Here is a 14,035-nt window from a genome sequence, read left to right on the forward strand (position 1 = left end):
CTACTGCGCATTTGCAGGTGAGTCGGTCACTTGCCATTTATAGGTTTGATATACACTATACATACTATACATAGTTATGCTATGGCCATACCTCTTCTGCTTTGGGAGTTGGAGGTGAGCTTTGTTACACGATTTGGCCGTCGTTTAAGCATGTTTTATGAGTGCTTTGTGGCTGCTTAGATTCCAGGGGGCACAGAAGGTTGGTCTTCCTCTTCTTTCCTGCTTTGTTAGTCAAATACTGCGGCTAGGGTCACATGGCCAGGGCTTTTATTGGCTCTCTAGAGTCAGAAGTTTCTCAGACTGCACCTGCTGGAAGGTGTGCACAACCCATCAGTCCAATCCTGTGCCAGTCCGGAGGGACTAAAGGAAAGAAAATTAGCAGGTAATGTCTAATGTCTCCTTAAGGGGTGCTGAAAAATATCAGAAAAACACATACAACTGATGCAAACTTGAATCTGAATAAAATGACATATGTGATATTTTCCTCCTTACATTTGGGCAGAAAGTTAGTCAGAGATGAAGGTTATCATTATCTCACAGGACTTTTACACACCACTGTACTTGTGACCTGGATTGGCCTTTGCTGGGAAGCTGAATACTGGGCTAAATGGACCATTGGTCTGACCTAGTATGGCTATTTTTATGTCCTTAAGTGATCAGGCAAATGCTGAGGAGAAGGCGAATATCTTGGGGTGGGGTTTCTCCCAGATTTTATCCTTGCCATGTAGAAGGCTTTCTGCTTAAGGAAAGCTAGAAGTCAGCCAGCTTTAGTGCAAAGGATTACTCGGGGGGGGGGGGGGGGGGGGGGGGAGTGCTTCAGAACAGTAGAGGAGAACCTTCTGGACCTCCAAGAACAATGTCCAGTTCTCTTGGAGGAGGTCTGGATAGAATGTCTGCCCCCAGGAAAAGACTCCTCAGTAGTCCACTTTTTTCACAGGGATGAGCAGCAAGTGTTCATTTCTCAGGTTTCATCTGTTTTACGTTTCAAGGACAACCCAAAGGATGTAAGCTAGATCTGTTGTTAAAAGGGATTCTGAAACTCACCAAGTCCTTTCCCATGCATCAGAATATCACAGATATTATTCAGACAGAGTGGCATTCTCCTGATGTGCCATTTAGAGTGGCAAGGCCCATGATGAAGCTGTATCTGATCCATGAGCAGGATAAGGGGGTACCTTGAGCTTTCTGGATGTTTTGGTATCTACTGTGACTAAAGACTACTGTTCCTGTGGGCAATGGTATGGCTGAAGAACCTTCAGGACCATTGAATGGAAGCTCCGCTGTAGCAGTCTTAATGTATCCCCCTGGCCATGCAGGCGATTATCAGTGGTAGTGGCTAGGGCTTGTTTTCTCTGGGCAGAGAAGGTCCTGGACAGGTTGATTGACCGCTCAGTTTTGGTGGATCAGAAAGTCTCTTAAGATCAAGATGGGGAGCCTCCTTTTTAGCAGATGCCGGGAATGGCATCAGGCAGCTTGTAGCAGCAGTTATTTCTGGAAGTAGGGAGCTGAAGCAGCTATATGCTTGTTATAGTGTGGTCAGAGTTGCCAGATATCTGAAAATTCTCCATCCCAATTCATGGACAGAAGTAGCCCAACACCCAAAACAGCTTCCTGCAGAACTGGGGACTTGACTTGCAGTAGTGTTCAGTACCCTGGATTAGTGTGCGATTGACAGCCATTTTTAAGTCAGCCCTTACTCTCATTTGAATTTCAATCCCTTAGGAGACTCTTGCTCCCCCAATTTCTCCTGCTCTTAAGTAAATCTCGGAATACTCTAGCTTCCCCAAATCCTCCTGTTCTGGGTCTCATTTTAAGGTCAGTATCTTGGGAAAATCTTTCTTTTCCAATTCTACCTGCCTGTGATCAAGAGGGTTTTTTTTAATGGGAGCCTTGCAAGCAGCCTGAGGAACCCTGGTGGCATGGGTAGGATGGTGCCATTAGGGGCCAGGGGACTTAAGCTACAAATTGTCCCTCATTTGCATAGGGCTGTTGTTCCACCAAAGTTGGAGACTGCTTTCAGGAGCAGCTGGACAGCTGGATGTTGGTGGCATCAGCAGGCTCCAGTCGCTAGGGCTGTCCAGCTTGAGGGACAAGGTGGGGGTTCCACTGTGGTTTTGATATTCCAGAAGGAAAAGCTACCTGCTATACATTGAGCCTGCCATGTGTGGGAAAGCGCAGGGTACAAATGTAATAAATATACTATCCTGGGCTCTGGAGGCACTAAGTATAGGCAAGGAATTAGTGAGAAAGGGACCTTTGTTGTCCCTATTTTAGAAGGGTTGCAGGGTCAGAAAAGTTCTTCCCATTTATCGGTCTTAAGGCCTGTTAGGGCAGGGTAGAATTCTCTGGAGGCTAGTCTGAGAGGGTGCTGAATTCAGTTCTGGTCATTGTATCTTAAAAAATATATAGCAGAATTAGAAAAGGTTCAAAGAAGAGTGACTAAAATGATAAAGGGGATGGAACTCCTCTCGTCTGAGGAAAGGCTAAAGAGGTTAGGGCTCTTCAGCTTGGAAAAGAGATGAGGGGAGATATGATTGAGGTCTACCAAATCATGAGTGGTGTAGAACGATTAGAAGTAAATAGTTTATTTTTGCTCATTCCAAAAGTACAAAGACTAGGGGACACTCGAGGAAGTTACATGGAAATACTTTTAAAACAAATTGGAGGAAATATTTTTTCACTCAACGAATAGTTAAGCTGTGGAACTCTTTGCTGGAGGAGGTGGTCACTGCAGTTAGCGTAACTGGGTTTAAAAAAAAGGTTTGGACAAAGTCCTGGAGGAAAAGTCCATAGTCTGCTATTGAGACAGACATGGGAAGCAACTACTTGCCCTGGGATTTGTAATATAGAGTGTTGCCACAAATTGGGTTTCTGCCAGGTACTTGTGACCTGGTTTGGCCACTGTTTGGAAAACAGGATACAGGGCTAGATGGACCATAGATCTGACCCAGTATAGCTACTCTTATGTTCTTATGTTATGAGCCAGGACCAGGTCTGAGTCAGCCTTTACATATACAGCAATACTAGAGAAATAGAAATGCAAAGTATCAAAGATGCATATTTCCCAAAGCTGACGTGGTCCAATTGATAAAAATAAAATGTATTTTTGTTCCTTTGTAGTCTGATCATTTTATTTTCCCTTTTGATTTGGTCCCTGTCTCTCCTGCTTGTTTTCCAGGGTTTCCTGCCCATTTGACATATCTTCTCTCTCCATTTCCACCATCCATCTTCCTTCTATGTCCCTATCTGTCCTGTCCCACATCTACTGGTTAAAGGATAGAAAACAGAGAGTAGGGTTAAATGGTCAGTATTCACAATGGAGAAGGGTAGATAGTGGGGTTCCCCAGGCATCTGTGCTGGGACTGCTGCTTTTTAACATATTTATAAATGATCTAGAGATGGGAGTAACTAGTGAGGTAATTAAATTTGCTGACAACACAAAGTTATTCAAAGTTTTTAAATCGCGATAGGATTGTGAAAACTTACAAGAGAACCTTAGGAGACTGGGAGACTAGGCGTCTAAATGGCAGATGACGTATAATGTGAGCAAGTGCAAGGTGATGCATGTGGGAAAGAGGAACCCGAACTATAGCTATGTAATGCAAGGTTCCACGTTAGGCGTCACTGACCATGAAAGGGATCTAGGTGTCGTTGGTGATGATACGTTGAAACCCTCTGCTCAGTGTGCTGTGGCAACTAAGAAAGCAAATAGAATGTTAGGTATTATTAGGAAAGGAATTGAAAACAAGTGAGGATCTTATAATGCCTTTGTATCGGTCCATGGTGCAACCACACCTCGAATATTGTGTTCAATTCTCGCTGCCGCATCTCAGAAAAGATATAGTGGAATTAGAAAAGGTACAGAGAAGGGCGACGAAAATGGTAAAAGGGCTTGGACGACTTCCCTGTGAGGAAAGGCTGAAGCGTCTAGGGCTCTTCAGCTTGGAGAAAAGACGGCTGAGGGGAGATATGATAGAGGTCTATAAAATAATGAGTGGAGTGGAACCAGGTAGATGTGAATCGTTTGTTTACTCTCCCCAAAAATACTAGGCCTAGGGGGCATGTGATGACGCTACAAAGTAGTAAATATAAAACGAATCGGAGAACAATTTTCTTCACTCAGCATGTAATTAAACTCTGGAATTTGTTTCCAGAGAATGTGGTAAAGGCAGTTAGCTTAGTGGGGTTTAAAAATGGTTTGGACAGCTTCCTAAAGGAAAAGTCCATATACCATTATTAAATTGACCCGGGGAAAATCCACTGCTTATTTCTGGGATAAGCAACATAAAATGTATTTAACTTTTTCAGGATCTTACCAGGTATTTGTGACCTGGATTGGCCACTGTTGGAAACAGGACGCTGGGCTTGATGGACCTTTGGTCTGTCCCAGTGTGGCAATACTTGTGTACATTGTGTCCTTGTCCCTTTCTCCTTCTATATTCAGCATCTGCCTATGCCTCTCCCTATAATCATTATTGCCCCTCTGTGTCCATATCCCCTCCCTGTCCAGTATCCTCCCCTCTGTCTGTGTCCCTATTGTCCCTGCATTCCTAGCATCTCTTCTCTGTGCCTCACATCTCTTTTTTCCCACCCACACTCCCCCAGCCTGTAGCTAGTATCTCTTCCTTGCTCTCCCTCCCTGCATCCAGTGTCTCTCCCCCCGCCTTCCCCAATTCAGTCTCTCTGCCTCTCAAATCCCTCCTCCAGGTCCAGCAGCACCTCTCCCTCATCCTCCTCTGCCCTTAGTCCAGCAGCACCCTCTCACCCCATCCCCAGAAGCAGCAGCAGCAGCTCTCCCTTTCTGCATCCCCACCACCACCAGCAGCTCATCTCTTTTGAAGCCCCCCCCCCGACCAGCAGCAGCTAATCTCCCTTTTGACCCCCCCTTAACCAGCAGTAGGTTCTTTCCCTTTTGAAGCCCCCTCCCCACCAGCAGCAGCTCTTCTTCCTTTTGAACCCCCCCAACCAGCAGCAGCTCCTCTCCCTTTTGAACCCCCCCCCAACCAGCAGCAGCTCCTCTCCCTTTTGACCCCCCCCCCCCAGCCAGCAGCAGCAGCTCCTTTCTCTTTTGAACCCCCCCCCCCCCCCCCACCAACCAGCAGCAGCTCAACTTTTCTGCCTCTCCCTTCCCACCGAGCAGGAGTTTCTCTCCCTTTCTGTCCCTCCCGCGATCTGTCTTTACTTGCCAGGAATGCTGACGGTAGCGGCAGTGCAGCGATTCAGCCGGCTGCAGCTTGCCTCTGAGGAAAGAGGCATCATCGAAGGAGGGGTAGAGCCTAGGAAGGCCGGAGGCAGGTTAGCTGTGTTCCTAGGAGGTAAAGACAACGCGGGAGGAGAAAAAAAAGAAAGAAGGAGGGTGAAACATGCGGGTATTGTGTAACCCCCCCCCCCCCCCCCCCCCCCGGCTTAGTGATTCGCGTATTCCTTGGGATATGCATACCATGTGTTTTTTGAACCTCTGGTCCAGGGGTATGGAGAGTGTATAAGATCTAGCAAAGTGTACTGAAGTTGATTATGGAGACTCAACAATGTTTTCAAGGGTAGCTTCAGAGTGCATCTGTGTCAAGTTTCCTGAAGTGGGCATTGCATCTCCGTTGTCTGATTTATTTAGCCTCTCTGGGTCAGATTTAGTTTGGTTTGGTGCATGGAACCTCATATACAGCTGGCCTTGTTTAACCAAGACAAAATATTTGGTTCAGGTGATGCCACTTTACCAGCTGAAATGGGGATATTTGGGGGTGGGGGTCCCTATGGCAGTCGCTTAGCCCTTCTGCTAAAAGGAGAATTGTGGAGAGGTTTGCGTTACATGCATGTAGGCCATTTTGACATTACTTGGCAGTAACTAGTGAGTTTTGGAGGTAAGGAAGATTGTTGTTTTAGAGAAGGAAGAGAAGTGATACTGCTGCTTGACCTACATACTCGAAGGTGGTCAGTGCCAGGCAGCCAACGGCTTGCTTAACTAGTAGTCAAATAACTTCATAAGTGGAAGCTCAGATAATATATAGGGCGGCTATATGATCACTTTTAGTCTTCTTTTCTGAGCATTATGATTGTTGTGTTTTCTCTGGGAGCGGATGTCACCTATGGAAGCTGGCAGGCTTGGAGCATGTTTTGAGGACCCTACCCAGTATAAGAATTGCTTTGTTACATCTCATTCATCTGAACTGGCCTTGAGAGAGAAGGAGAGACTTGGTCTTCTTTCCCAAGTCCTACCAGACTTGTCCAGATTCCCACCCTGAATTTTATTTTATGACTGTTGTGTTTGGTTAGGATAAGTGGCTTGCCATTTGACAAGAGGAGATGTAGAAATATTTCTGATGAAGGCTGTTGGACGCCTTTCCCCCCACCCCAAAAAAAGAAAAACTGCCTAGAATATAGCTGAGAGGAAAATCTACATTTGCTTTTAGAGTAAACACTGAAGGGAAGCTAGCTCAACAGTACCCTATAATAGGACAGGTTTCACAAACATTTTTTTCTGTCCATCTGTTGGTAGAGGGGTATAACATTTTCATCTGGACTGGCCTGATAGGACTGAAGGAAAGAAAATTAGCAAGTAAGATAAAATTTTCATTGTCAAGGTTATTCCATTCAAAATAAATTGTGATGAGCTCTGAAGCACTAATTTTCACTGCAGAGCTCAGTTTAATTGTTTTTATTTTTCCTCAAGAACCAGATGTTACATGTCACATTGGCTTCCTTGAAATGATGGCTCTCCTGTTTTGAAGGCCTTTAGAAATGATATAACAGAAACCCATATGGGAACCTGTAGGGACTGACTGCTTGTGGCATGAAAAATTAATTGGATCCAGAGCCACCGTGTTATTTTGGGAGTGAGGCAAGGGTATGTGCTGTGAAAGGAGGAGGCAGGGTAGTATTTTATTTCTACCTGTAGCTTACTAATTTGCATGACCACATGTGCTGCTTAGTATGCTTTTCAGGGCTGAAAAGCACTTAAGTGTAATTTGATAGTGCTTCAGAGATGATTTCCCAGAGATTACAATTTTTATAGGTCCTATTATGGGCTTTTTTCCCACAAGGTTGTTAATCTTTTCCTCTTTTCCTACACCTTCAAAGAAAATGTTCCATAACAGCAGCATAGATTTCTTGCAATTTTGTCTTTACTATCTTTGTGCACATTTTTGATGCGACAGCAATTAATCTTAGTCATATGATTGTGAGTTGTCCATTTTCATTGTGATAATAGAAAGGGACCAGTTTTAGATCATATATAAGGCTGGAGTAAACCAATAATGATTTTTGGATATGAGATGGTGGTGGAAGGCAGTGGGCAATTTAAGCACCCTATCTTCCTAGGTCTGTCTTCTATGGGTTGATCTACTGACCCAGAATTCTAACTTGAAAAGCAAAATTTCAATCCCCAATATTCAAATAAATTCCTTCCCTCTGTTGCTATGAATCAGTTTTCAAAATTTTGATGCTTTTCAGTTGCTGCTCTAGAAATTACGAAAGCAGATGGTCTCCAGGATTACTTGTACTATAAGGCTGTTTATATGGATGGTTTCGTGGATAATAAGGATCACTCTGGTAGCATGTTGGTGGTTGTAGGTGTCACAAAACACCTAGCACCCACCTGGGGTTAACCCTGCAGCCACCTAAAAGGTCTGTCCCAGTACTACTCAGGCCCGCCTGCACCTGTGCACGTTCTCTACACTGGCATACCCTCCACCACACTGGGTTTCTGTTGCCTCTGGGCAAGTCTGCCACCCGCAAGTTAATTCCCCCTGTGGTTTCTAAGGACACTGGGACCACAATTCCTAGAAAGCACCCATAGACCAAGAACACAAACCACTAGGATTCTTAGTCCAGGACAGCAGAGCTAATAAACTAATAGGTTTATTATTAGAAAAGTGGAACGGTGAATGGTTAAAAAACAGGTGTAAATAGCAAACAATAGCAGGTAAATCAACAGGTATCACTTTTACTACTTGAGTAGTACCGTAGGGACAGTGGCGTACCAAGGGTGGGGGCGGTCCGCCCCAGGTGCACGCTGCTGGGGGGTGCCGCGGCGCGCGCCTGTTGGCTGCGAGTTCGAATCGCTACGCTAAATTTTCTCGTTCGCTGCAGCTCCCTCCCTGTGCCCCGGAACAGGTGTTCCGGGGCAGAGGGAGGGAGCTGCAGCAAACGAGAGAATTTAGCGTAGCGATTTGAACTCGCAGCGACAGGTGCACGCCGCGGCACCCCCCCTAGCGGCGTGCACCCGGGGGGGTGTCATTCGCCGGGGGGGGGGGGGCGCATTGGCGATCCGCCCCGGGTATCGTCGAGGCTAGGAACGCCACTGCATAGGGAGTTCATGAAATTAACTGCTCACAAGTTTTGAACAGGGTCTCACTCCCTCTCTAAGACTGGGGAATCCAGCACATTCTGGCTGGATTTTGTTTTCAGGGCCAATCAGATCCCAGAGCATTGGCGTTGAGGGGTATTGTGCCATACAGTGCAGGTTACTTTCCCCTCAGGGCTTAAGCAGGAAGGAAAACAGTCACCTCTGAAACAGCTTTAAAGTAGAGGATAGACACTGGCCAATTGAGAAAATACAAATTATGAAAATAGTAATACAAATTACAAGCATGAAAATCCGTTCGCCATAGTAGGGCAATAGTTTCTTTTCCTCCTCCTCTTCCCTTATGAGGAACCATTTTTTGTATCAGATGAAAGAAAGAAAGAAAGGCATATGTAAAATGAGTTTCACAGATGTTCTTTTACAGGGTTACCAACCACCAGACTTGGAACCTTCCTGGGAAAACAGAGTGAATGAGTTCTTGCGGCGACAGAACCATCCAGAAGCAGGCGAAGTCATTGTGCGAGTGGTGCATGCCTCAGATAAAACTGTGGAAGTGAAGCCAGGGATGAAAGCCAGGTAAACGCCTTAAAGCAGCAATTATGGGAAAGTTCCACATGAAATGCTAAAGGTTATTTTTTTGTTGTTTTGGTTAAAGGGGCTGTGATAGTATGTGTTTCTCTAGCATCTTCAGTGGTTGTACACAGTATTCAAGATACATCTTGTATAACTTGGTCCAGATTAAATCTAAATATGGCAGTCATCATAGTGAACCTTAACAAGGCTCATGACATGGGACCTTCCACTAGTTTGACTTAAATGTTTCATTTTAGTTCTGTTTTACATAATTTGCAGTTTCACACCAGTGTTACTGTGTAAGTGTTATTTGATACCTGAGATGCCAGTTAAAGCAACTTCTCACTCACTCAAAAATTGCATAGGAAGAGAGGTGGAAACAGTGCAGCTTCAGTATGCAAACAACACAAGTTTTCTGTACTACAGGAAAGCTTGGGACTAAAGAGCTCTTCATCCTGTGAGTAAGTCTCCTAACCATCTGTATGTTCATGCAAATTAAGTCCAAAACACAGTGGTTTTCAGTTTGGGTTTTGGAAAATTGATTTTATTATAGGATGCAAATAGTTTTGAAAGTGACCTTACAGAAAAGTCAAAAGGGAAAGTGTGCCTGTTTGAAGAACTCAGGAAAATGTGCCATATGGGAGACTAAAAAAATTGGAAGAATAGTCAAGGGTTTAAAAATTACTCTTTTAGTCTTAAAAATGTAAAATCGTGCATTTCGGAGGCTGAAATCAACACTAGCGGGTATCAAATGGGAAAAAAAATTGGGAGCCAGTTTGACAAATCAGCTTGGAAGCCAAAGAGGGATGTTGTAGTTAACTTGGGTGAGATTTTACTATGAGAACTGTGTTTTGTTCTGGAAACTATGGGCCAGATTCTATAAATGGTGCTGAAATTTGGCATCCATTAATTTATTTTGGGTGCAGATCTGAAATCTGTGCCCACATTTGGGTGACCTTTATAGAATCTGGGGGCATATGTGCTAAAGGTTTTTGAAATAGGGGGCCACTAGAATGTTGATTAGACTGTATTTTGAGCCATACTAAGGAAATGAGGGAGAAGATGATGTATTCTTGGGGGGGGGGGGGGGGATTACTGAAAAGGGGTGAAGTAAGGAACATTCAAGCTTTTAGCAAGTTTCAGTAAAAGATCAGAATGAAGCTCAAGGACAAGGGATCATTATGTGAAGCTGAAAGAGAAATTCAAAGGAAATTGGGTAGTGGACACCTGGAACAGACTCTCAGTGGAGGTTATGGTACATGTGATAATTCAGACATGCATACTATAGAAACAGAGAGTCAGCGGACAGATGGAGAGAGAAAAGCACAGGCACAAGTGGGCAGACTTGTGATCAAGAGCTTCTAATCTGTTAGCGTCAGTTTCTAACTTAAAATAAAAAAATCACTCAAGCCCTCTGAGGGAGTTAGGAAGTTAGTAGGGAAACAGCTCTGGCACAGCTCTCTTCCTGATGGTTCTGATTTTTGTTTTGTTTGACTTTATTTCTCCGAGGACAAGCAGGCTGCTTGTTCTCACGACTGGGTGACGTCCACGGCAGCCCCGAGGAACAGAAATCTTCCTAGCAACAAACGTTTGCTAGAGCCTTCGAGTGCGCGCAGGCGTGGCCATCTTCCCGCCTGTCGCACGAGAGTCCTGATCAGTTCTTTTCTTTCCATGGTAAGGGAGTGACTGCTTGCGGTCTCTCTCCGTGTACCCCTGAAAAGAGCCTTCGTTTTCGCGGGGTTTTTTCCGCATTTTTCTTTCATTTTTCGCTCTGGTTGAGCTGTTTTCTTTCTTTTTTTTTTTTTTTAAACCCTAAATCCTTTATTTCTTAGGTTTTGTCCCTTCTTAAATTTCTTTTGGCACCATTGAGAACTTTGACTTCGCCGCCGCTATTTTTCCGTCCATGACATTGAGGATTCCCAGCAGCTTCAAGAAGTGCGCTCGATGCAACCGGGCAATCTCAGGTACCAACCCCCACTCGTGGGTGTATTCAGTGCAGTGGGCCCGACCATCGCCCAGACGCGTGCAAGTTGTGTCTTAGCTTTAAAAAGCGGACACAGGTGTCGAGACAAGCCCAACAGGACCGTCTGAAGCTTTGCCCAGGTCGTCAACATCGGCACCGGAGATGGCATCGGGAGCGCCGGTAATGGCTGTCCGGAGACCACCACATGCTGGGAGCAGTGAGCCATCGAGTGGGTCTCCACCTGCCTCGAAGACTCCTGCTGTGCAAGCCCACCGGGACAGACCACTTTCGGACCCGACCCTGAGGAGGCGTGTGGATTCCAAGTCCTCCTCGTCGGTACCAAGTACTGATGATGTGCCTCTAGCGAAGGCTAAGAAGCATCGCCATCAGTCTCCTAGACACGGTATCGGGAGCTACGGGGCGTTGAAGGATTCGGCACCCGTGACGCGTCGACGCCGGGAGGACCGCTCACTCTCCATTCAAGAGGTGTCAGTGCGTTGGTCCTCGGACAGCCCGGTACTGCCTCCTCGGCCCTTTGCAGATTCTGCCTCCGGGCCCCACAGCCTTTCCCGACAGACACTCTGGACGAGCGCATCTGAGCCATTCACCCAGGTCTTCTGGAAGGGCTGCTGCATCAGTCTGTTCCGGTACCGGGGGTGCTTGCCATACATCGAGCGAAGGCTAAAAAGCATCGGTCTCCTTCCACACACAGTACCAGGAGCTCTGGGGCGTCGATGGACTCAGCACCCGAGAAGCGTCAACGCTGGGAGGACCACTCACCCTCCATCCAAGAGGTGTCTGTCTTCGGACAGTCCGGTACTGCCTCCGGCTCCTGCACCGGCCCCACAGCCTTTACCGGCAGACACTCTGGACGAGCGCCTCCGAACCATTCTTCCAGGTCTCCTGGAGGGGCTGCTGTGTCAAACTGTTCCGGTACGGGGGGGGTGCTTGCGCCCTCGGTACTGTCGATGGAAGCGGCAACTGGCTCTTTGCCTGTGGTGAGGTCCCCGATGCCGGTACCGCTTGCGGCCTCGGCTGACACCCAGGTCAACTCCCTGTCGACATCGCTGGAGGGAGCTTCATTCCCGCCAGCACGGGAGTCGACTTCTCGACATCGCAATCGAGGACGGGGTTTCTCGGCGTCGAAATGGGCCCGGTTTCGGACTGCAGTCAGAGAACTCTTGTCCGACACCGAGGAGGATGCCTCGTGGAAGGTAGAGGAGGATCCCAGATATTTCTCTTCTGAGGAGTCTTGTGGTCTTCCCTCTGATCCTACTTCTGCACCAGAAAGACAGCTTTCTCCCCCAGAGAGTCTTTCTTTCTCTTAGTTTGTCCGGGAAATGTCTGTGGGCATTCCCTTCCCTGTGGTGTCTGTGGATGAGCCCAGGACTGAGATGCTCGAGGTCCTTGACTATCCTTCACCATCTAAGGAGACATTGCTTAGGAACTGGGTGAAACCACTAACTAATCCCACCATTCCCAAAACAGTTGAGTCCCAATATCGGATTCACGGAGAACCTGAGTTGATGAGGACGCAGTTACCTCACAATTCTATGGTTGTGGATTCCGCTCTCAAGAGAGCACGAAGTTCTAGAGATTTTGCCTCGGTGCCCCCGGGACGAGAATCTAGAACCCTGGACTGAAGGCCCTGCAGACCCCTGCAGCTCCCCAGCAAAAGCAAGGGACGGGCATTTGACTGGCTCCAGCTGAGCATAGCCGCTCTAAAAGTACCTGTGCTGGACGATCTACTGGTCGGGGGAAGGCTAAGTTTTTTCACCAAAGGTGGTCTCTCATAATCTCCGATTGGTGAGTTCTTCAAATAGTCCGGTTAGGGTACTCCCTCAATTTGGTCTCCAAACCTCCAAATTGCCCAAAGGGAGCTGAATCCTTCAGCTCCCAGCACAGGCAGGTACTTGCAGAGGAACTCTCCGCCCTTCTCAGCGCCAATGTGGTCGAGCCCATTCCACCAGGGCAAGAAGGGCTGGGATTCTATTCCAGGTACTTCAAAAGAAAACAGGGGGGATGCGTCCCATTCTAGACCTAAGGGCCTTGAACAAATTCCTGGTTCGAGAAAAATTCAGGATGGTTTCCCTGGGCACCCTTATTCCCATGATTCAGGAAAATGATTGGCTATGCTCTCTGGACTTGAAGGATGATTATACACACATCCCGATACTTCCCACTCACAGGAAGTATCTTCGATTCCTTCTGGGGACACAGCACTTCCAGTATTGTGTGCTGCCCTTTGGTCTCGCGTCTGCTCCCAGGGTGTGTACAAAATGCCTGGCGGTGGTTGCAGCGTCGCTACGCAGACTGGGGGTCCATGTGTTCCCTTACCTTGATGATTGGCTGGTAAAGAACACCTCCGAGACAGGAGCTCTATGGTCCATGCAGATGACTATTCAACTCCTGGAGCTACTAGGGTTTGTTCTAAATTATCCAAAGTCCCATCTTCTTCCAGTTCAAAAACTAGAATTCATAGGAGCTCTGCTGGACTCACAGGCGGCTCATGCCTATCTTCCCGAGGCGAGGGCAGACAACCTTCTGTCTCATGTTTCCATGGCCTGAGTGTCTCGGCAGATGTTGAGGCTTCTAGGCCATATGGCCTCCACAGTTCATGTAACTCCCATGGCTCGTCTTCATATGAGATCGACTCAATGGACCCTAGCTTCCCAGTGGTGTCAAGCTGCAGGGAATCTAGAGGATGTGATCCAGCTGTCCACCGATTTTCACAATTCCCTTCGGTGGTGGACGATTCGATCCAATTTGACCTTGAGGAGTCCTTTTCAAATTCCTCAGCCACAAAAAGTGCTGACAACAGATGCATCCCTCCTGGGGTAGGGAGCACATGTAGATGGGCTTCACACCCAGGGAGCTTGGTCCCTCCAGGAATCGGGTCTTCAGATCAATCTCCTGGAGTTGCGAGTGGTCTGGAACGCTCTAAAGGCTTTCAGAGATCGGCTGTCCAATCAAATTATTCAAATTCAGACAGACAATCAGGTTGCCATGTACTACATCAACAAGCAGGGGGGCACCGGATCTCGCCCCCTGTGTCGGGAAGCCGTCCAGATGTGGCTTTGGGCTCGCCGTTACAACATGTTTTTCCAAGCCATGTATCTGGCAGGCATAGACAACAGTCCAGCCGACAAATTGAGCAGGATAATGCAACTTCACGAGTGGTCGCTCGACTCCGACGTAGT

The 14,035-nt window shown here is 47.0% G+C and overlaps 1 protein-coding gene across 1 annotated transcript in view; it reads left to right on the forward strand.

The window, feature by feature from the left end:
- The window catches only part of EP300 (E1A binding protein p300), a 507,140-nt gene that overhangs the window by 353,077 nt on the left and 140,028 nt on the right, over window positions 1-14,035 (forward strand). The window contains 2 exon segments of the mRNA XM_030203013.1: window positions 8,724-8,755; window positions 8,757-8,875. Coding sequence (XP_030058873.1) covers window positions 8,724-8,755; window positions 8,757-8,875 — 151 coding nt within the window.

This window comes from Microcaecilia unicolor, chromosome 1, assembly GCF_901765095.1.
Source record: "Microcaecilia unicolor chromosome 1, aMicUni1.1, whole genome shotgun sequence".
Taxonomy (NCBI): domain Eukaryota; kingdom Metazoa; phylum Chordata; class Amphibia; order Gymnophiona; family Siphonopidae; genus Microcaecilia; species Microcaecilia unicolor.